This window comes from Parambassis ranga, chromosome 16 (assembly GCF_900634625.1).
Source record: "Parambassis ranga chromosome 16, fParRan2.1, whole genome shotgun sequence".
In the NCBI taxonomy this organism is placed as follows: domain Eukaryota; kingdom Metazoa; phylum Chordata; class Actinopteri; family Ambassidae; genus Parambassis; species Parambassis ranga.
In genome coordinates, this window is record NC_041036.1 from 9757503 (window position 1) to 9781198 (window position 23696).

At 40.0% G+C, this 23696-nt stretch overlaps 4 protein-coding genes across 4 annotated transcripts; all 4 read right to left on the reverse strand.

Annotated features, from left to right (window-relative positions):
- Positions 1-3489: 3489 nt before the first annotated feature.
- Positions 3490-4673, reverse strand: hoxa9b (homeobox A9b). Its single transcript, XM_028425964.1, has 2 exons — positions 4077-4673; positions 3490-3728 (listed from the first exon to the last, which is right to left on the reverse strand). Exons 1-2 carry the CDS (start codon positions 4588-4590, stop codon positions 3490-3492), a joined length of 753 nt encoding a protein of 250 aa, XP_028281765.1. The 5' UTR covers positions 4591-4673.
- A 2177-nt stretch (positions 4674-6850) lies between these two features.
- On the reverse strand, positions 6851-8729 carry hoxa10b (homeobox A10b). Its single transcript, XM_028425983.1, has 2 exons — positions 7955-8729; positions 6851-7125 (listed from the first exon to the last, which is right to left on the reverse strand). Exons 1-2 carry the CDS (start codon positions 8727-8729, stop codon positions 6851-6853), a joined length of 1050 nt encoding a protein of 349 aa, XP_028281784.1.
- A 3783-nt stretch (positions 8730-12512) lies between these two features.
- On the reverse strand, positions 12513-14465 carry hoxa11b (homeobox A11b). Its single transcript, XM_028425959.1, is given in 3 exon segments — positions 12513-12745; positions 13728-14450; positions 14453-14465. Coding segments are annotated over 3 exon segments (969 nt in total).
- Positions 14466-20251: 5786 nt separating this feature from the next.
- On the reverse strand, positions 20252-21348 carry hoxa13b (homeobox A13b). The gene is made up of 2 exons (XM_028425876.1): positions 20715-21348; positions 20252-20490 (listed from the first exon to the last, which is right to left on the reverse strand). The coding sequence occupies exons 1-2, from the start codon at positions 21346-21348 to the stop codon at positions 20252-20254; spliced, it is 873 nt and encodes a 290-aa protein (XP_028281677.1).
- Between the last annotated feature and the right edge of the window lie 2348 nt (positions 21349-23696).

Sequence of the window (23696 nt, forward strand, 5' to 3'; positions counted from 1 at the left end):
GTCTATTAAACTGCGTGCAATGTTTATTGTTCATAGGTGCAGATTTATAATAGATGTGCTGTTTTTGTGTTTCATATCAGACTTTATCCGGTAAATGGGGTTTATTGTAGTCCCTGTTTTTGTCGTTAGCTTTGCATTGTATCATATATCAAACTAGATTTTTCCCGTTGGGGGAAATATTAGGAAAATATATACATAGCTACATTCAATCTGTATTGTAGTCTGTCTGGAGAACACATTTAGTGTCGAGTGTGTGTGTGTGTGTCTTGGAAACAAAGCAGTGTTCACAACAGGATTTTCACATTACCGTTTTATTTATTGTGCCGCCTGGATTCATGAGAAGATTTGACAGATACTTCAGGCGCATTACAGCCCCGCAAATCAAACAGTTTTTACAAGTCGACGTGCAGAAAACTGCACGTTGAAAAAAAAGAATGTCTGGACAAATTATAGCTTTCAGAAGCTTTTTTTTTTCTTGCAAACGACAAGAAGAAAGAAGAACATTGACATTGATGACTCGGATCACAGATACTTTTCATGTTCACAGCTGATTTCCAAATTAGAGGCCACTCCAAGCTATAACACAGCTTTAAGAGACTGCTTGTCATGTCTCTGCCTCTCCTCTCCCTGCAGGTGAAGTAAAAGTCAAAAACATACACCAACGAGGTCTGAGGAAGGATTTGTAGTGAAGTGATGATGTTACAGAATGCATAGGCTCATGCTTTCCAAAACATATTCTAAACTTGAAGAGTCTCTGAAAGCTGCATAAATCTGACCTGTTATCAGCATGATGACTACAGACGTCAACACTTTATATCTGTAATGCGTTTGGGAATCCATCAACCCAGACACGTATCACAGAGACTACACCCCCCCCCCCCCCCCCCACTCTGGGATTCATCCAAAACAACAGACTGTTTGCAGAGGGGAGAAGAAACAGACTCCTGGTCTGTGCTCATGACTTCAGTCCCCTGAACTTCTCCTCCTCAGTTAACTCGTGGCCTCCTCTGTCCCCGGTGGTGTCATGAGGTTTGATGTATGAGGGTCAGGGAAGGTCACAGCAAACAACATCCTGCAACTTTCTGTTTTTCTGCTGCATGGCTGTTTGTATGAAGGATAGCTGGACAAAGAATCATGGAGATCAGACACAAATACTGAGACGAGATGTATTGATCACTAAGCTTCTGTGTCAAGAATGGGAATTTAAATCTGCCTCAAACTATCCTTTTAGCACAAGAGACCTAATGGGTTACATGTGGATGAGCTTTTCAGGGGAGCTGGAGTGAGCAGGCAGGAAGTTGTGGAAGGTTTAGGGGATCTCTAGTTTTCAGGGGCTCAAGTTTAGCAGCTCCAATCGCCTACAGAGATGTTGAGATGCCTCTGAGAAGTTGCTGTAAGGAGCAAAGCATTGTGGTCTAAATTATCTGTAGGCATGTGAAAGTATTCAATATATATATTATTATTATTATTAATTATTATATATAATATATATATTTTGGGATGCTATGAATATTTCATGCACAACTAAAAGTCTTTGGACACATTCGCTGATTTATATTTACTGTGTATTTCACCTAACTTTGACTTTGACTAATTGACATAAAGTGTTGTTACAGGTCAGACAATATCCCGCTGTGGCAATGTGGTAAAATGGCAATAAAAATGAGGGAAAACTAGCTATTAAGAGATTTAATGGTATACTATGGCAACCACACGATTGGTAGAGGTCTGCAGTCACTGAGGAACAAACCTGAGTCCTTGAACGCATCACCAGTTTGAACATTAATACTCAGATGAGCCGCTGCCTCCACCTGCTGGCGGACAGGGTGCAGCAGCAGAGCTTCAAACACCACCATCAGGACAGTTGTGTGTGTGTGTGTGTTTGTGTCTCCATGTACGTTTTTAAGTTAAGATCTTTTAACTTACTGACAAAATGCCACAAATTATGCCATAAGATTTATATATGGTGGCATTTTTGTCAGTACAGTGATAAAGGTCGAATTGGAAGTAATTTCAGGATGTTAAGCATGTTGTGGTATGTGTGTGTGTGTGTGTGTGTTTGTGTGTGTGTGTAGCCTGTATGCTGCGACAAAACAACAAACGGGTGTTTCTGCACCAAGACAGTCTAATTGTTGGTAGACGGTTGTAAAGTAATTAGACGTTTTAAGACAGACCCATCTGCACTCCTGCCCTTCCCTCCACCCCGCCTGTGTGTGTGTGTGCGTGTTGCTCCACTGCCCCAGGCCTGTCTTCCAGCAATATTACGCATTTGACTGTTTGCCCGAGCCTCATCAGAAATACAGCTTTACTGCTGTCACTGAGCCTCCGCATACTTTGCTGTTTTCACACCTTATAAACAGCTGAGGCTGTGATTGTGGTTTATTGCAGAGGGCATCGAGTCTAGTTTGTAGGACGCTCAGATGACGAGAAAGAAGTCAAACAAATTACTGTAAATGTAGCCACGATGTTCTGATTCAGACAATATTTAAGTGCAAAATAATCTATAAACCCTGGATGTTTCTCTAACTTACAGCTATTTTTTAAGGAAAACTGACTTTCCCCTAACTTTATAATTAGTATCAAGAACAAGCAGGGTAGACTCTTATAATAAAAACAAATTTCAATCAGTCAGATAAAGATTCCCATTACAGCTACAATAACAATCCATACAATATATACATATTATATATGAAAAGGACTCTATATGCCAGTGGGCTCGAATGGAGTCTTACTGACGAAGAAAACTTGGCAGGCCTTTGGAAGTTTTGGTGGCTCATTTGGGATGTTTGCGCCATAAAGCTCAATGGCTACAAACCAGAAAATGTAGTAACAGTGTTTTATATAGGTTTTTCCCCGGTTGGTTGAATTAATTTTTAATAACAGAAGTAAAATTTGAAGTAAAGTTATTGGAGATAATTTTGAACATTTTAAGTTAAACAGAGAATTTTAAAAAACTATAGCTTCTTGTATTTTTTTATATTATAATGAAGCCTGTTTTATCTTAGGATAAATAATAAGAAACCACGTAATCATTTATCTTATGTGCTATATAAACTACATTTTATTTTTGAAATCAAGAGCGATGAGGTATTTAAAATGTGCGCAGTGTTTTCACAAATGCATCAAAACTTCACTGTTTTAAAAAACATCTAAAGTTGCAAAAACAATAACTTAAACAATGTAAATAGGTAGCTGAAGGACATTCAGGTAGTCAAGGAGAATTTCATGCAAACAACAAACAGCCTACGGTTAACTATCTCTGTGCGTAAAACACAATACAGCTATTTTTTTTCTTTTTTTGGACGAGACTCTTTGTCCTTTCACAAACAGGAAACACTGGATATCATAGAAAAAACTTCCAGAATTGTATTACACAAACTTTACAACAACGTGTGTAATAGGTTAGGAATATTAAGGACAGACGCCCCCCTCTCCCTCCCTCCTCCTCCCCCCCCTTTAGGCCCTAAAACACCGTCCATCCAAAGGCAGTTAACTGTCTCTCCGCCGGTCTTTGTTTTCTTTCTTCATCTTCATCCTGCGGTTCTGAAACCAGATTTTTACCTGTCTCTCGGTCAAATTCAGGAGTCTTGCTACTTCGTATCTCCGATCCCGGGGCAGGTACATGTTAAACAGAAACTCTTTTTCCAGTTCGAGGATTTGGTGCTTTGTGTATGGACATCGCTTTTTTCTGGTGGGCTTTGCGTGAAGCCAGTTGGATGACGGGTTATCTAGAAACCATACAACAGGAGAATTATGATTAGTATATGTATTAGTACAGTTTTTAAGGACTGACAAATCCTGATCATCTACACAAAACAAAAACACAAATAGCTTGTTTTATTTGACTCTGTGAGTCTATTTAGAGTTTATAATAGCAACATTTAAACCTGTGAAGAAGCTGTGTGACAGTGTGTAGATCACCACTGATTTTTATCGAGCGATGAGACTCCTGCATTTTTGAGCCAGCGCAGTAATACATCAAAAATACAACTGTAATGGTAAACATGCCTGTAACATTCACAAAACTGCTCCGCCTTCTCTAGCAGTAACAATAAGGAAAACACTGTGTTGCTTACTCGGATCAGTCTCTCTCTTTTCCTCTGCTGATGGGGTTTCTTCAGTGGTTTTGGACGTAGTTGAGGTTTCGCAGGGAATCTCCGCAAGGGACGCTCCGTTTTCAATGTCAGACAAAAGAGGTGTGTGCGTCTCCAGAGTCGTACATTCGGCACTCCCAATCAGAGGCTCAGGTTTTATCTCATAATGCATGGCAGTCGATGGTAATCCCGTCAAACATAGGGACGCGGAGACAGGGTCCAACGCCCAGGAGCGCGAAAACATGCCATCGTTGTCCCCGCTTGTGTAATGGTGATGTATATAAGTCGGAGTGGCTGTGTTTGGAGGGTGGGACGGGACGGTACTCCAAGATCCGCCAAAAATAGAAGATTTTGCCTGCAAAGGACAAGAATCCTGTCCGCCATATTCGGTGACCACCGCCTGCTCCACCCCTGCAGCTGATGAGTACCTCGGTGCCATATCTTCCTCGGGAAGAATGCGCGAGTCGACATAATAACTCGTTCCCAACGTCGACATTGCAAAGAAAAAAAATGCAAGCAAAAAGCGTTACAGTCCTGTGATGTTTAGAAAAAAAATGATCATTGCATGATAAGGTGCTGCTTTCCTGTACCAGCTAGAAGCTCAATGCATCCAGTAAGTTGAACCTTGCCCAAGACTGGATAGGGCGCCCCAAACACGTGACCGTGGGACAGAACAATAAATAATAAATCAGCCCGTACAGCTCACCTAAATGGCCACCATTTTCCCCACCATATTTTAATAGCAAATCCCCGCGCCTTTATTGGGAAATATTTCGTTTTATAAGCAATAAACGTTATGATTTTTGTCAAGAGATCTCATGTCAGTGTAATCGAATATAAGCTGTGAATGGGAGCAGAGGTGCTTTACTTTGATGTTTCACAAATGGGTACTTCCAACAATGATTTCATTTAAAATTGTATATTCATAAAACTATAATGGGATTATTTATTCTCCAAAATAAAAACCTCATAATGATTTAATGACCTCCATCTATAAAACTTTTACTTTGGAAAAAAAATCTGGTTCGTGTTTGTGGCTGATGCGTAAAAACCAGCAAAGATTTTGAATCTGAAGATGTGTTTTAACATTGCACATTGCAGTGTCTGCAGTGTTGTGGATCCACTTTGAAGGCAATCTAAAACGGAAAGTGGGGTGAGGTTATTTGGGTGCTATATAACAGTCCGTTTTTATCACGGGCAATTGAGTTGTTTTTCTTAAGGTTACAACCTGGCTGTCTAAGCTAAATATCACCAATAAAGCTCAGCCTTTGTGTCCTTTCTCTGGCGCAAGCAGACGCATCCGGCATTTGGAGGCAACTGGCAGACTGCAATGATCATAACCGAGGCCTTGTCTGTCCCTTCCGCCTCTCCTGGACATATACAAGGCTTAATCCTTTCATTTCCCAGGCTGCGTCTTCCCCTCCTGCTGTTAAGATTACACACATATACGCTCAAAATCATACAAAGAAAGAAACTTAAATTATAGACACGGTTTCTATTTTAAAAAAAAATAAATAAATGCACCCATGTTCACAAAGTACTTATTAAAAGTTTCATGATAAATAAGCCTCAGAAATACAAACAATTCTCTCAAGTTATCTTTTTACGCACAACAATAAAACATATAGTTGCATTTTTTAGAGTGATCTGTCCTGTGCGTTAGAGCGCCATATTGTTAATAAGTGCAATCAGTAATTAAAAGTGATCCACTTTTCCTGATGCGACGAGTTTTACTGAGGTAATCAAGGCAGTTTCGTGTTGTGGGAGAAATAATAAAGCCCAACAACATGAGACTACCTAAACCACTCAACAGCACGCTCTCTCTTGTGGATTATTGTGTGCGTGTGTGTGTGTTTTCAAGTAGCGGAAATTTTGTATTTTTTTCCTACAACATGTCTGGTGGACACATTATTAGAAAATTATAAAGGCACAGAAGGCAATACTATCGTGGTTACTGCTGGAAACAACCGTCTAGATGTATTACTTATAAATGACTCATTTTACTAATTATAAGGTTTGGTGTCTGTTTCCTTTTTGCAGCAGAGATTTATATATTAATAATTTTAAATATTACTAAACTCACAAGAGAAACTAATCACTGTTTTTCTACTTTTTGTGCGCAACATTAAGCTTGAAATCAAGGACAAAAAGGAGCAATATGTGCACAATAACCAGACCTCTATCACAACATCAGAAGTGTGGTAATACTTACTCGCAACCGGTCCAGGTCTAAACACACTCAAAAAAAATGTCACTGTACCTGTGTGACAGAACAACAAGCAGCTTCGAGTTTTTGAATGAAATCAGCAGTCTGCAGTTGCAGGGAGGATTTTATTAATTTGACCAGCAAAATGTGCAAATATTCACCAAACCCATTGGGGTCTGTAGCTGTCACATTAAAGGCCTACAAGTCACTGTAACACAAGTATCCCAACGGTTTGTCCAGCATGCAAATTCCAAATGGTTCACTCAGGTTGAATATACAATATGTACAAGCCTGAAGCGCTGAAACATTGTGGTCTGAACAGTTTAAATGGATCAACGTTACAAATGTAACCATTTATAAATACAAATCCACGACAAAAATAAAACCAGACGTGAAAACAAAAACAAAACAAAAAAAACTTTGGTAAGAACAACAATCAATAAGTTAGCAGTAGGGTCCTATTTTCCATGGACATTCTCACAGTTGGGTGGGGGCTCTGCACAGGCGTCCTTGCCATGGATGGAGGAGGGCGCCAAAGACGCAGACAGTCTCAAGAGAAACTGAAGTTGCTGGAGAGCTCTCGGATCCTATTCTCCCGGCTCATTTTTTTCAGTTTCATCCTCCTATTTTGGAACCAGATTTTGACTTGCCTGTCAGTGAGGTGCACACTGCGGCTGATCTCCAGACGACGCTCTCTAGTCAAGTACATGTTGAAGAGAAACTCCTTCTCCAGCTCCAGAGTCTGGTGTTTGGTGTAGGGGCAGCGCTTCTTTCGTCCACTCTTTGCTGTGAGCCAGTTAGCCGTGCTTTCCATTTTTCCGTCTCCTTAAATGAAAATGAACCAGAGTATTAGGCAACAGGTGTGACAAACCCCATGAAAACATTCAAAATCTGAAACGAACAAACATCAAAGTATGAAAGCATCGCCCTCAAGCCAGTTAATAGTAGTTTGCACTGCTACTTGCTACACAACTGTAGAATATATAGACCCATAAAATGTCTAATATTTGGATTCTGTTGGATTGTTACTACGATTTTACGCACAAAGAAATACCCAAGTGACTACATCATATAGCTGCAATTCAGCATTTTAGCAGAAACTGGTGTTTGCCCAGTTAAGCAGCGTTAACCACAGCAGCCCGTGGCCAACTGCATCTTTATTAACACATAAAACACAGACTGCACTGTCTGCTGAAATTATAACAAGGCCGCTGCCTTTGATGAGGGGAGAAATGAAATCAGAATTGTGCACAGAGCATACTGGGCTGGTCTTGTTCCATTTTAAGAATAAACACGAATTATTGTTAATAATTTTAAATTAAAATAAAAAATCTGCCAATCAATTATTCAAACTGTGTATTTTAAATACATCCAGGAGTTCTGTTTATTTAGCAGCCTATTTCCAGTTGTTTAAAGAGCTAATAAAGCTCCATCTTCGGCTCTGATTGGTTCAGTCACGTTCAGTTTCGCCTCATGCCCGATAAATCTGTAAATACCCATTAAGTTAGACCTGTGAGTGCCTCACTGTTGAAGCAGCGCCATCCATTCTTTGACATCACTGGTGGTAAAACATGTGACGCCTAAAATTATTAGTTTTTTTTTTTATCCCTGCTAATTTTGTATCATATGTCTACAATGAATGTCAGCTCTTCACCTTTTACGGGCTTTTCTGGACACTCCGTGCTGCATGTCTCAGTGGGTTCGGGGGAGGATGAGCTTTCCGAGGAGAGGCGGCTGTCCTCCTCTCTGGCCGGAGCGCAGGGCGCAGGGACAGGCGCCTCCTCGTGGCTCTCCCTGTGCTCCGGCTCCGCAGAGGCAGCCGGCGCCTGGGAGGGTTGGCTCTCCAAACGTGCAGGTCGTTGCAGAGCAAAGTGATTCATGTTTGGCTGCACATCATGATAAAGCCTGGAGGACGTGTATGTCTGAGACAGGCGGAAGTACCCGGGCACTGGCACGGTGCTGCCGGTAACGGGACACGATGCGGTCGAGTAGGATATGTCATCTACAGTCGCTCCTTTAGGACATTTGTCAGACTCATAAAGGCAATATGCGCTCTCCTCTTTTATAGTTGGCGAGAATGAACACTGAGCCATATGCTGGCTGTTGGGCTGATCCACCCGGCACGATCTCGACGTTTCCAGCCACGTTTCCATTCCTTGAACATACGGAGCAGAAGAGGGGATCACGCTTTGGGTTGTTGGCTCGTTGCGCTTACCGATCCCCGGGAAACAAGGGCCACCGGAGAGTCCATATGAATATTCCGACGCCGGTGGCAAATACACGCTGTTACTTTGGTAATATGAACCACTGTCGGTTCTCACGTTGATTAAGGAGTCCACAAAAAATGAATTTCCAGCTTGGTTGTTGGGACATGACATCGTTGTAGTATAATTTGACGGAGGATGAAGATAGCCCTTTCTGGCTGACATTTCTTGTGCAAAACATTGCTGAATAATTACTGATACTCACGCTTCTCACTGTAGCCTGCAGCCAATTAAAACACCCGGCGACTACAGGCTCCTCCCAGTCCGGCAGGCAACTCCACTGTCATATATTTTGTTTTAGGCTAAGTAAAGACAAAACTGTAGAGGGAAAGTGGCGCATCGCTGGGGTTTAAGTAAAATCTCCACAAAATCTTCCTCGATCACCACCTCCAAGCTGCCTATGTAAATTTAACCACAACAACCCCCGTTTGACAACTCAGTTGCTGAAAGCTGTCCCTGACAATTATGTAGAATGCATAGCTTTATGGCCAGTTTTACAGCACTGTAAAAATGAAGGGCTGTGGAGGTGCCTCTGAGAAGCTCGGGGTGCATCAAAGATCCAAAAGTGTCCTGTGTGACTCTTTGGCTGAGGGACTTTTAACCTTTTCTTGTGCTGCTCTGATGATGATTATTGGACTGCACTTTTAAAATTCCTCATGGATTGTCCAATAGAGGTGCACACACACACACACACACACACAGTGTGTTTCAGCCTGACTCATTGCTGTTCAAGTCACTTCTTTTAAAGTCACAGGGCTGGCTTATCTAATTGTGGGGGGAATATTGTTGGTGCAAATGCTATGATTGCGTCCAGACTACTTTTATTGCACAGTCTCTTAAAAAAAAGGTGACACGCAGGCACACAGAAGTGTGAGCGCCACAGCTGAACAATGGCCTGCAGCTAAACGTGGGTAATGGTGGCCTGTTAGAGAAGTGTTGTAAGAGTGCTAGGAACCTGATTTGTTAGTGAATACATGACATGAAAACAATTTTGCTACTTTTTTGCTAAGTTATTTAAAAAAAGATTAATTATCTACACCATGCCTACAAAGAACAAATTGTTTTAAGACCTACACATAATTTAAGCACCTACTACTTTTTTTAAGTCGCCCCTGTCTGCTTTTTAAAGTGTTTATTTATTTGATTAAACTGTCAGATCTTCACAGATTCTCTCGTATTATATTTTGTTACATGAGGTTTAGCATGCTCTCTTGTCAGTAAAAAAACGGCTTTCACAGCATGCGTCAAACGCAGAAAATTAGTTCTGTAACCTAATGTTAGACGAGGCAATTTTAACCTCATTAATAATCAAACAAAATCAATAACTTGACATGGATTATTTACCTAAACAGCGTGCAAGGCAACCCAAGGACAGTTTTATCTGTTCTCATAACATAATCAAATAATAATAAGTATTATTTAAAAAAAGAAGATAGAAATGCATTAACGCATGCTTCCTTTGGAAAAAAAAAACTAAACATGCGATTTTACAGCCAACGCAGGCCTAAAATGTTTCTGAAGTGAGGTTTACGCTGAAATACTACATCAGTTACGTCCATCTTCCGTTAAGTCTGGAGCCATAAAGTCTAGAAATCAGAGCCATAGTTTATGTAAAGCCATTTAATACGATATCAAACCCTAAGTCTATGCTGCAATGAATGAGAATAACCATTAACCCCAGTGAACTCTTTCCTGCATGTTCCTGTGCGTCAGACAGTTACGCTCATAAAACCTGCCAAAAAATGATTTGATTTAATTTCGAAAAAAGTTAGAAATTGACCTAAAATGTCAAAATTGTGTCGAAATGTCTTTGTCTGAGCAAATATAGGCGCACACATACACACACACACACGGACACACACTTCAAAGTCTAAAATCTAATGTTTCCATTTGTTTTCTTCACATAAGTCAAATTGTACAAGTTAATTTAAAAGGTAAAGCAGTTCTAAACACAATAATAGGCCACAAATTGTTTTGAGTATAAAGCTTTGGGATTTTATTTGTAAGTGCCCATTGTTACTTTTGTAAAACTGCAACCTGAGAACCTGCACGTTAAAAAATTACAGATCTGTTGAACCGTTTTCTTCTGGCAGTTTTCCAGCAATGCTTTCATTACATCACGAGATAAAATTAAAAACATCACTCTCAGATTAGTGACTTTCAGATGTAGATGGATAATGAGGAAAATAAACATGGTGTCGTAAAAAAATCCCTGTTATCGTAAAAAAAAAAGAAAAAAGCACAAAGTAATATATCAGTGCCTACCTTAACAATGAACTCCTGAGGTGGTGACATATTTTAAAGCAGCTGAGAGATGAGTCAAACTTCTTTTATATCTCAATTCACGGCAATGACATTGATCTGAGGAGCGCCACCCAGTGGGCAAAGACGGCAGGCCTACACTCACAACACAAGACAAACAGAATATTCCTACCACGGTAAGATGCTGAAACAAATGACGCCGGGAAGGTCCGTGAACACAAGTTTCAATGCTCACAGCCGTTGTTTTTCAGCCCCTTAGTCACAGTTAATAACCTTGGTCTCAGACGCTTTATTGCACTATACACTCCAAACGCTCCAGACGAATCCGCGTTTTATGGCCAAGTTACTGGAGCAACTGGGAGGATGTGCAGCAATCAAAGCGGAATTCCTGGGAGCCTCACAGGATGCACGGTGTAAGGAAGGCACCAGGGCCCTTATTAGCTTATGACAGGCCATTCAAGTTGTTTTCAGGGGCATGGTGGTGGAAATAAAGCCACACGAAACCCAGCTTTTACCCATCCTTCAGTGTCCTGTTACTTTCATTGTGGCGTTTGCATGATTCTTAATGAGACTTAATTTCATAGTTTGTTTATGTAAACAGGCTGATGTTGGATCTTTGATTAAAGCACTGCAGAGACTAAATAAATCCAGTGACATTCCTGGATGGGTCAGCTCAGGCTTAGATCCAACATGGCCTCTTTTTATATGAGCAGAATAACAGAACTACATTTGTATTGTTTGAGGAGAGGCGTCTGTTGGATCTATGTCCACTAAAACAAGTGTCAGGGTTGTTTCCGATATCCCTAACAGGCATGTTAGGTCAAAAATCAGCCTTCCCACATCCTCACAAATGAATGAACCCTTTGTAATGGATATCAAATAATAACCGCAGAGGATCTTATTTCCACCCATCAAAAGCATCAGATCTACACATCATACATCTGATACGATCCACGTGCTGGCATATAAAAGAAAATATGGGATTACGTTTCATTTGCTCTTTTATCAGCGGTTTGCCCTTTCGATACAATTGGAGAATAATCCAACTTTACGGCCTAAGAGCTCGACGAAGGGCTTGCATTGAGGGGTCAAGCGCAGATGTTAAATATCACTGAATCTAAATGCAGGAGACGAGAGAATTTGTATCAGATCAAAGTTTAACTCATTCTTTAAGCATGCAGCACTGATCTGGGTCACCGCCAACAATCCTGTCAGATGAGGTCTGATTGTAACTTTACAGCAATAATCCTTTAATCGGAGCTGTATGTGCACAGTGATGTGAAATGACTGAGTGAAATAAAAAGTTATGCGTTTGCCTAAAAAGAAACAAAGAAAAGAGTTTCAAAAAAATTAAAAAGACAATATATGTAGGTGCGCAAATTTGGCAAATGAAGTTTAATTTTAAAAGGAAAATCATTATTTTTGGAAAAATGCAGGACAGTGAGAAGCGGTGCGTATATTTTAAATAATATAAAAGGAATCCAGACACTGTTTTCTGCGTAAAAGACGCAGCCACCTAAAATGAAAAAAAAAATGTGTAATAATATTAATAATAACAATAACAATAATAATAATAATAATAGGTGTATATTCATGGATTCTGGCACATTAGAAAACCCGTCATTTTATCCAGTTAATGATACTGATGTGTAGTCTGGATGCATGTCCGCAGTCTTTGTTCAGTTTTTATAGCAGGGGGTTTGTGGTGTAGTACTGTAAACGGTCTCTGTTCAGTTTCTTCTCCTTCATCCTCCTGTTTTGAAACCAGATTTTGACCTGACGATCTGTCAGATTGAGCATCCGCGAGAGCTGCAGACGCTTCTCTTTGTTGATGTAAACGCTGAAAAAGAATTCTCTCTCTAGTTCCCTGATCTGATACTTGGAGTATGGACACCTCTTCTTGCGGGTCCTCTGGCCACCTACAACACACAACAAAAAAATATTAAAAAAAAAAAAGTATAATCAAATCTTACAGAGCAACAGATGATCTACATGCAAACACTGCTCCATTTCTGCTATTAGCTTCTGGAGTTCAAGTGTCCCTCTCCTGAAACAGGCCTACAGGAACAACATTTGTAAACAAAGACTGAGCTTGATAGTAGAACATGAAGGATGGCGTGTCGGAAGTTGTGAAAACTTACTGAAATCTGTAAAACCATATTGGCTGTATTTTAAGAGTTAGGGCGTGGGCCTGAGCCAAATATGGGAGTATCATATATCTGTTACGCTTTTACTGTCCGATTCTGATTTCTCTGTGGATAAGGAGCTGTTATTATAGCTGTAAGTGAAGCAAATTCCGTCACGGAAAGCAGTTGTTGGTCCAAATCCTTGCAAATCCAGAGAATATGTAAATATTTATTTTAAGAAGCAGGGCTAAATCTGAAGTCCTGTCTAAGGACAGATTTAAATGCCTCAGAAAGCCCACTTTAGCCTACACACATTAACCAAATGTTTCATAAAAAATGTTAAAAATGTAACATCTTAAAATAAATATGATTAACAGATTCATTTTAGTCACATAGACACAAATCTGGGGGATCTGGGGTGTATTAAAACTTTGCGCAACTTCTTTCAGTAGTAATTATATATATATATATATTTAAAAAAACACTATTTGTCATATAAATGTTTTTACTGGGTAGTTACATAAGGGAATACAAGCGCACACACGAAGAAAAAAGTGGAGAACTTGTTTGAAATCTTGAAGACAAGCTTAACGCCAAAGTCTTCACGGCCAATTTCAATCCCAAGCACGTGATCTTGTAGTTTATAACATAGTTTTGTTATAGGGTAAATCTGCAGGCCCTCCATAAACCTTACGTGCTTATAAAACTGCATATAAAAAGCTTTTAAGAGCAACGCGTTAGATTTTGCTCCTTGCATTAAAGAAGGTTCACTCACTGCTGCTCTTGCTCGGCTTCTCCTCGCTGTGGCCGGAGGACGACTTGGGGCTGCAGCTCTCTCCCGTGTCAGAGCCCGGGTGCGCAGGAGCGGGGCTCGTTTCGGTGTGTTTGTCCGTGTCCGCTGCTTGTGCTGTCGGCGTTGTGCTGTTCTCTGCGTTCCCGTAAGCAGTGTCGAAAAACTGGTCGAACGCCTGTGGCAGGACCCCGTTTCTGCCAACGGTGCCATAGAAGCCGGGCGTCCGGTTGGAGGAGCTGGAGTGGCTGGCGCTGGAACTGCCTTTCACCAGGATCTCTCCCCCCCGTGAAGTCGCGCTTGCCCAGCTGTCCCTGTGCACAATGTCCTCAGCGTAGCAGTGTGATAGGCTCCCCCTGCTGTGGTGCCATTTACTTGAAGTATCAATGCCATAGTCTCTGAAAGCCACATCTCTTACGGACGGGACCTGTGGCAGGGCTGAGGACTGGTAGGAGTATGTCATGGGGCAAGAGGACTGGCTCTGGGTTAAATAATGAGGGAGACCCGAGAAGTCTGCTCCAGAGACGTAGTAAGTGCAGCTCGGTAAATACATATTGGAGCCAGAGAGCCGTTCATCAAAATCCATATTCTGCTGTTCGGAACGTCCTATAATAACCCTCGCATAGTTCCTCCGCGGCGCTGCGCTCCAGTCACTTTGAGGCTGACTTGTGGAGCAGAAATCCTTAGACGTACAAGCTGACGTGGGGATCCATCTCTATCCATTAGGGCCAAAGCCATGTGACCACTGGCACAAAATGACAGATAGGCTACGTCTCGCTGTGTAGGCTATATGAGTCAAAGAGTTTATAAAGTAGAGTTTAGGCTTTATGAAAAAAGGGAAAATACTGAGATGGAATCATGCGCAAAACACTTTTTTGGCTTTGGTGAAAAAGCTGAATGTTTGATACAGTTTTCATTGTAGAGCTTTTCTCGGGTTACTTGTATCCGGCTGCAGACTATTATCATTAAATTATCACATTACAAGACGGAAAACTGAGCACTCTATCAGTTTTCAGGCTAATCCTGCCAGTTGTTGGTTTTTAAACCTAAACCTAACCCTCACCTTAACCCTAAACTTAACCTCCGGGGACACGTCTGAATGCCTTTAAAGATGAAGTTTTCGAACATGCAGGCCACAAAATCCTATTGTGCGCGTAATGTTACAATTTTGCAGCACAGATGACCACAATTTAGGTGTCTTAAGACAGACTATAGGTAAGAATTTGTGGCCACCACCACAAATGCGTAAATTTGGAATTTTCATTATGGAATCAATCCATTAAATGTAATAATCTAACCACTGAACTACAGACAGGTATGAATTCGCCGTCTCTCTGGGTGAATTTAATACAGCTTCTCTAGTTAAATCTATTTATAGATAAATCTAATCCACAAGTGGTGGAGCAGGGTGAGTCATGGTGCACTCTTGTCAGGCAGCAGCCCAGTTTCGCACCCGGGAACAAAAAGACAATAGCCTGTTAAGGCAGGCTGGGTTATCTCTCTTATGGTTGCTATGTGTTTGAGTTGGAGCAACAATTTCATTATAATTAAAGCACGCCGGATCAACTTTACTGCAAACAGCATTATTCCCAAAATATTTAGCTGCATGCGTAAAAGTTGGATAGTGTTCATTTCAAACTGGGTACATGTTGAGTTATTGCGTGTGTGCGCATTAAAGGCTGAGCAGACAGTGTGGATATTGTGTTTTTAAAGCTATGGAAGACTTATGCAAACGTAAAACGCTGAGTTAATATTAGAAAAGGGCCCTGGAGCAGCATGGATAAAGTGCAGATTTAGGATCATCAGCTGGTTATATACACGGAAACAATACAGTTTGTGTAGAAATACACGTGCTGTCCATGACCTATGAATAATAGAAGGTATTTACCGAGGGGGTTTCTAGATCTTTGCTTCGCCTGTTCTCTCTTTGCAACGCCCAATATAAACCTTTGGACATGGGCTATTTCCCACACTTCAATTCATTTTCATTTGTCATCACCGTTTGAGTAAGTGGGCACATGCATGCGTCACATGTCACTAATCCTGCTTTGCAGCCAATTTTAGAATTTAGTCCAAATTCTTTTTTTATATATAAATCAAAGCTTGTGAATTTGCCATCTGCAGGGAAGCGTTAAGAGTCTGTAATATTTCATTTTGCCTGAGTTGGTTGTTTTGCTCTGTTCCATTAAAATTGCTTAATATGTAATAACCTCACATTTTAGATGCTTTGAGAATCTTTGTAGCAGCACCAGCATTTTAGACTGAGCCTGCCGCTGCACAGCCTAACACGAGGCTATAAATGCTCATTAATCCACAGATAGAAGTGAGTTATTAAGCATGTAGGCTGCATGTAAACAGACTGCTGGGCATTTATCATAATAGGATAAACTATAATGCGTAAAAATACATTTTAACAAGATGAAAACGTATGAAACACATACTGGTTTATAATAAAGTCAGCTTAAAGTAATTTCTTTCTATTACTAATGTAAAGACCGTTTGTCCCAGGTGCTGTAAAGTTTAATTTTGAAAATGCAAGAGGAATATTTTTGTTCATTATAGCAGAGTATAAATAAGTAAACGTATTTAAAAATAGGCCCCACGTTTCCATAAGGTGCAGCAGTCAGTGGCCGCTGATATAAGAGGCAGCTAAAGAAAGATTTTAAACATAAAATGTGTTTTCCTGGTTTATTTTTGGGCGACACTTTGGGAGGAATGTGGTTTAGTTTAACTGCCTGAAAAGCTGCGTGAGCCTCCTGCTTTTCCTGATTCATGGTTTCACTTCACAACGGAGCATTTTCTAATGTTTTAGACCAAAATGTACAAATTAAAAGCGCCAGGTCAACGACAGGCATGTCTGTTTAGAACAAGAGCTTAAGCATTCAAACATGGATCAAGAATTTTCGAAGGAAAATATAATGTAAACAGAAAAAGTCACAATTAATGTATTTGAATGATTTGGTTTGTTGTGAATGGACGCAGCTGTCAATCATGTGTGACAGCAGGTTTCAAGCTTTGAAATTCGGCCATGGGGATTCTGTTTGTTTACGTTGTATGACGGTGTGTGGTTTCAACGGAAAATGTTCGATTTAAAATCTTTTCTATTCTTAAAAAAAGACTTTTCTAATATTTATGGTGATTTAAAGAGGAAGTATATAAACAATCTAATTTGTAAGACTTTGTATTTTTACGAGGGCATTAAATTTTATCCTGAATAAAAAAAAACAAATCATTTATTTAAAAAACTTAAGACTAAGACAGACAAAGACAATAAAGACAATAAACAGAATGGATTATTGAACAAAGACTTGGACAAAGGTTTACTAACAGGACTATTTAAAAAAATAAATGTGTCTAGGAATTATACAATGGCATAAAAGATCAACAGGACACACGTGTATGTGCATTTATTTATTTATATTTCAATATTATATCTTCTCATATTCCTAAAAGTGATCTAATAAATACAGTTTGGTGAAGAAGAGATGAAATAAGATGGAGCAGTCTGACAGCACCTGGGGCTGAGAAGGAGGGGAGGGGGTGTAGGGCCAAGGCCCGGAAGTGTAGTGCTTTTTGGGAGGTGGGGTACATCTGAGCTCTACAACTGATTATAAAACGAATAAAATAGACCTTAGTCATGAATGTGAGACAAAATACAATGACACTACCTGTGTTTATTGTGTTCAGTTGACTTGTTGTTGTTGTTGTGTCATTGTAGGCAGATGAGAACTAACAGGGGATCTGAGCCAGTGTTTGTGTTTGCTTTTGAAGGGAAGTCTTCAGGGTCAGTGTTGCTTTCTTCAGGTTTGTTTGTTGTTAGCTTGTTTGTAGATGCTGGGATCTGCCTCCCTGACATGTTGACTTCAGCCGTAACAAATAAAGATTTTCGTTTTGTCTGAAGTTCATCGCACAACGTTCAACGCCACCCCCCAACACACAAAACATCACTTTTAAAGTGGTAAGCATTAAACACAGAGGAGACATTTTTAATTTGTAAGTTTCTATTTATCTTACTTTTAATTAGGCTGGTTCTTTGTCAGCCTTTTTGGCAAATAATAACAATGAAATAGCTCAGTATTACTGATATAAAGCAGGCAACTAGTTTCAAAATTATTATAATTATCACTAACCAGATTAACGCAGCACGATTCAGGCCTGCAGCATGCAGGATGTTAGATGCAGTTCCTTGTGTCGTTGTTAGGGGGCGCAATGACACAGAACATCAAGAATTTGTGTTTGAAAGGCGGTTTATGACTCCAACAACGGAAGAATATTTACACCAACAACACTTTACTGCTGCCAAGAAAGGACCCAGTGAAAGCAGCAGACATGTTTATGAAACCTCAAGTTTTCTACATTATAAAACAATTTAGAACGTCCACAAACTACGCGTCTACACGCAGGCCTGTAGGACGCGTGTGTGCTGTTGATTTCTAAATAATAAAATATGCTTCATTTTAAAAGGAACAGGTCCGTCCTTCAAATGCAACCGGACAGAAACACAGAAAATACTCATACCGTTTAAGTCGGTGCCAGAATATTTGCGATTTACAGAAAAGTATTTCACACATTCTCATTTAATAATTCTTAATATTAATATGTATCCAGCTTGTATTACTGTTCGTATTGTAAATATGTAAACAGAAGTCTAACAGAGAACACACCCCACAGAAAAGAACAGACGCAGGTTCACACACACTCTCTCAGAGGGTTATTTTAATGGAAGCTAAAATGTTTTTGAATCCAACAATTTCGTTTTGACTTAATATAGAAATAATATGGCTCTTTCTCAACATAAAGTTCAAATAAATCACATATTTTCTTTCATAACGACGTCTTTCGTGAGGGCTGAACAAATGCAGGTAGCCTAAATAGTTTCTCTTTTTTAGAAGGATTCATGATTTTATGTTGTTAGTAGCCTATTAATTGGTCTGAATGAATATGAGGATTAGTGATGGACTGTGTTTTAAAATGTAGACTATTTTCGAGACGGAGTACAGAATTGCAAATAATCTTCTGCTCTCCTTTTAAATGTATTTAAACAAATTAAGCAACATGAAAAACAAACTGAAGAGAGATATGACTTTAGATATAAATAAAAGAAGCTGATTGGCTGGATGTTTTAATACTGAGGGGGGAAATAGCAGAGGTAGTAGAATTAAAATTGTTTAAAGTGTGATAATAAACTGTGCCATAAGTCGAGTCATCACTACATTTCTCATACACCAATAGGGGTCTACTGAATAATATTTTTGCAGCACTGACGTTTTGTATAATATCCTCAAAGGAGGCGTGTGATTGTAAATAAGTTTTTGACCGTTTACATTAATTGTCCAAGATGATACATGTCATAATTATAGTTCATCAGGTGTGGAGCAATGAGTATTTCCCCTTTTCTCTCTTTCAAAAACACACAATACTTCTGTCAAAGTAGGCACATTTAAATGTAATAACGCCGTTGTGCTGACAAGTATTCACCGCTAGATGGCGACATAAACCTAATGGCGCTGGCTCTGGGCTGTGTTGGGCCTGCTGGCCTACAAACATTATACCTAAGGCATGGCTGCTTAATGAAAATCAACATGCTGTAGCCATTTGTAAATGGTGCTGTATGTGAGAAGGATTTTTTATAACCTGCTCTTCACAGAACGAGCATCTAAAGGACAAAAAGATGACGAATGAAAATGACAGGATCACATTGCGTCTCTGAAATATTTATTGTCAAAAAGATGGCTATTGCAGTCAAGAAAGGGAGGATAGATAGTTGCAGTCAAACTATTTACATGTTTAAATATGCCTTCGTTTTCAAAATCTATCTTGAATGGCAGGCAAAAAAAATGTATTGCCAGCGCCTCGGTAGGTGAGTTATTCTAAGCCACAGCATTCAGGAAAAAAAGATGTTATATGGACAACATATCCTACTGAAATGCAGAGGACAGACTGAGAAGGTTTTTGTTAGATACTGGCTGATAATAACAGATTTTATATGAAGAGACTTAATTTAAAGGCGGGGACGTGGAGTAAAACTATTTTTAATCTTCCAACCTGAAGAAAGTAAAGCTTCCTCAATTTAAATTCTGTGATTAATTTGTGCATTTTCTCACCATCAGTTCAGCCTGGCCTGTGTGCACTGAGATAATCACAGACTGAAGGGGGCACCTTTAATCACCTAAAACAATAAGGTGCTATTCCAAAGCAACTCTGGTGTGGATTAAACGGAAGAAGAGCGCATGACAAGTGTCCCATGCTTCACGGCAGTATGTCTGATCGTTTGATGACATTTTAAAAAAGCATCCCACAAAAAATCGCCATATATTCGACATGTTCCGAGCCATTTCCGATCTTCTGTCAACAGGCCGCATCGACTGGTTCCAATTATAATGAAGGAAATGTGTAGGTCGAAAAAGAGTCGCTGTGAAGAAAAAGAAATCGTTCTTAATGCAATAAATAACAGGAGAGTTTTTGGATGAATTACGGCGCGTCCATGTCCGCCTTTTCCTTCTCCAGAGCTAACTGGAACTCTTGAATTTATTGACGATTTTTTTCTCCTTTACGCGCCTGTTCTGAAACCAGATTGTCACTTGTCTCTCAGTCAGATTTGTCTGCGTAGATATCCTTCTCCGTTTGTCCTTGGTGATGAATTTATTGGTGGTATACTCTCTTTCCAGTTCTTTGAGCTGCACCTTAGTGTATGGCACACGCTTCTTTCTTCCACGGCGCATAGAGCTGTCTCCACTGGATATAGTGTCTGCAGGAAGAAAAGCAACATCACATCTATGAACTGCAGGCGGAAAACAGACATTTGAAAACAAACATTTTATTCTCACCCCACTTTTTTTAAGTGCTCATATTTCAAATGCAGTATAAATGGAACGGACAGATTTGGTGTATGCAGGTACATATTTTCACAAGTTTAATAGCACCTTCCCATAAACACTGCATATTTCTGTGCTAATAAAAGTAATAAAATACCTTGCAACGAAGACTTCCACAGAGGATTTGACTGTGGCTGCTCCTTGGTGCAGTAAACCTGACCACTCCATCCGTTGGTGATGGCCCATGGTTGGTAGGGCTCCATGGGCAACAGAGACTCATGCCTTGGCTCAGATGGAGCACTCAGCGCAGGTACGACAGGGACGTCCAAGTAGCTGGGTTGGTAAGGGCCCGAGGAATAGCCCTGATAAAAGGCAAATTCTTTCGCCCTAGTGGAGAACTCCTCACCGGAGACAGATGAGTCCATGTATTTATCGCCATAACCAGAAGGCTGTGCGCAAGCCTTAACGCTGCCGTGGGACATCCTACACGGGTAATAACTGCTGCCAAAATATCCATAGGGCAAAGATGCATTGGGCGAGCTCTGAGTGGCAGAACAGGGGCTGCATTGTTTGCCAGGCTCCCCCATGCCAGAGACTGGCACCTCACTCGCAGTGTAGGTGGTGCTGGGAGCCAGCGAGGTTGGATGCGCTAACAAATTCCTGCACTGATTTGCAGCAAAATTGCCTCCAGTAAATCCCTCCATGTTCTTACTTCTTTCATCCAAACCGTTGTCGTAAAGAAACATCACCGGGTCAATCCAGTGCGAGTGGAGGAGTAATGAGGCGGTCATAGCATGCCCTACATTGAGACGACCAACTCTTTCAAAATCCCCACGACTGAGCAGAGACAGGGACTCAGGCAGAGTAACGATACCAACACGCCTGAGTAGCCTACATAAAGATCGCAAGGTTATTGGCCAGGGCCAAACACGTGATATGCAAAGAAGATGATAAAGGTCTAGACATCCGATAATGCAGATCAGGATGAATGTTTGGAAGATATGCGCAGGCTGTATCTATGAATTTATGCCAAGAAGATCTGTAGGTTTTTTTTTAGAACAACTAATTTTGGGACCTCATGACAGAGAGGCATTCACAGGCATGTGTATCACATATTAAAACAGACGTGCCTGCTGCATTGTGTAATGCATGGCGTGAGAAAAATAAAGTGGTAGGTTATATCTATGCATTTTTTAGGGAAACCATGCGTAATTACGCATGCCAACACCATAAGACAGGATCCAAATATAACGTAAAATCTAAAATGATGTCATTTGTCAATTGTTTTGTGAATATCAGATTTTGTGACGTGCAGGTCTCTGCTTTCATACTATCTATCATTACATATGAAATGATCTGAACAGCCTGGCCTCCAATGAGTTTGACAGCAATTTTACGCAGCCAGTATTAACAGACACAAACATATATAATGGATATATGCTTTATGAAAAAATAATATTTTTCAATTTTTTGCGCTTACTCACTTGGCACAGCGATGACTAAATGAACACAAGTTCAATGTCCCTGAAACACCCAAAACACTGCCCATTTGGTCGCACTCTTCCTCAGACGTGTTAGACGCGGCTGAAGGCCGAGGTCAAGTTGAAAGCTGCAGTCTAGCCAGACAGGCATTTGAACCGGAAGAAAAGCGGCTCTAAATGCACAGGAAATTACATGGACAGATTGTTCTGGAGTGCAGGGCTGCAAAACTTGATTTTTCTCCCTTCTTTTGTTAATCTACCACTGAAAATAAAGAAATATTAGTTATTCAACGTTACAATAGAGAACAAAAGTGACTCAGTTTATAGAAAAATGTGCCTGTTTTCCAAGCAGATCCAAAATAAATGGCCTTGAATAGGGGCATGTCTTATGAGTCCACGGTGTATGCATCAAAATCAAATGTTTACAGTGTAAACATTCAGCTGTGTGAGTGCTGTGACAGTGGTGAAGGACGCGAAGGATTCAATTACTATTTAAACGTTTTGTTTTACGTCGCTATTTTAAAGTTGAGACCACAGACGCTGAGGAATGTACCCAGCTAAAATTGAGCACCTTTTTTATTTTTAATAGAGTTTTCCCACCTTTTGAGGCTGTAAATCTTTATGGCCCAAGTTCATGGCTTGTAGGCAAGAGTGAGTATGGTAGCCTGGTCTGCATTTGAGGAAAAACACATTGTTTTTATCGGTTTATGTTTTTGTTTTTATTGCATTGCTATGATAAACGAGTTAAATCTGCTTTTATTTAATACCACACTCAGCTGCATTATGAACAGAAAGAAACACACTTTCTTAAATTCCACATGAGACCGAGCTACATGAAGATAATAATGAGTGCTGGCTCGGCTGGAATCATTTGGGTCACGTTGTTCACACGTTAGAAGACTTTAACAGTTAATTCAATTAAACTAAACAGATTATGAATTTATTGAATATTGAAAATTGACACTAAAAATGTTTTTATTTCAATTTAATTTGATTTGTCATAACACAAGTGTACAATACATAGTAAAACAATATTTACAGGTAAAGTTTGAGTAATGTTTTCTAAAATAATAATTCATAACAGATGGGTGTTATCTGCTGCACGCATACACGAATAAATTTCTCCACATTTCTAAATTATTATCACATAAAGAGGGCTTTATATTTAGAGCAGTTAAAACGCAACTGACGTCAAATTACAATTAAACTGAAGTGTGAAATAACATAATAATAATAAATGGCCTAAAAGCCATTGCTCGATACTTCTTCTGCGTCAAGCTGCACTTTAACAGGAGGACTGTTCGCCTATTTTGACATTGTTTAGATGTTTTGTGACCACTATCTTTTTGAACAAATGCATTTCAGCAAACGAAAATGCAGCTGCTTAATTTTTAAGGATTCGCAATACGCGCCGGGCAGGGAGGCTAAATAAACTCCATCAGAAACGGCAGATCCAGGCCTTGTGTGAAATGTGAAAACGTTGGAATCTTGGCTGTAAATGTGACATTGTTCGCCCACACAACAACTTGTTTACCGATAAATCATGTTTTGTGCGTTGCTGCAAAATCCCATCTATTGCATGCACGTTGCACAGAGCGGGTTATATGCTGCATCATCACAGAGTTTAAAAATAAAACAGCTGAAAGCTTCGTTGAAAA

Coding starts and splice junctions, on each gene's coding strand:
- hoxa13b (XM_028425876.1), bottom strand. CDS start 21,348: ATGACCGCCTCATTACTCCTCCACTCGCACTGGATTGACCCGGTGATG. Junction 20,491..20,714: donor GTGGAAGTCTTCGTTGCAAG/GTATTTTATTAC, acceptor TTCTTCCTGCAG/ACACTATATCCAGTGGAGAC.
- hoxa10b (XM_028425983.1), bottom strand. CDS start 8,729: ATGTCAGCCAGAAAGGGCTATCTTCATCCTCCGTCAAATTATACTACA. Junction 7,126..7,954: donor TCCAGAAAAGCCCGTAAAAG/GTGAAGAGCTGA, acceptor TTTTCATTTAAG/GAGACGGAAAAATGGAAAGC.
- hoxa9b (XM_028425964.1), bottom strand. CDS start 4,590: ATGTCGACGTTGGGAACGAGTTATTATGTCGACTCGCGCATTCTTCCC. Junction 3,729..4,076: donor AAAGAGAGAGACTGATCCGA/GTAAGCAACACA, acceptor TATGGTTTCTAG/ATAACCCGTCATCCAACTGG.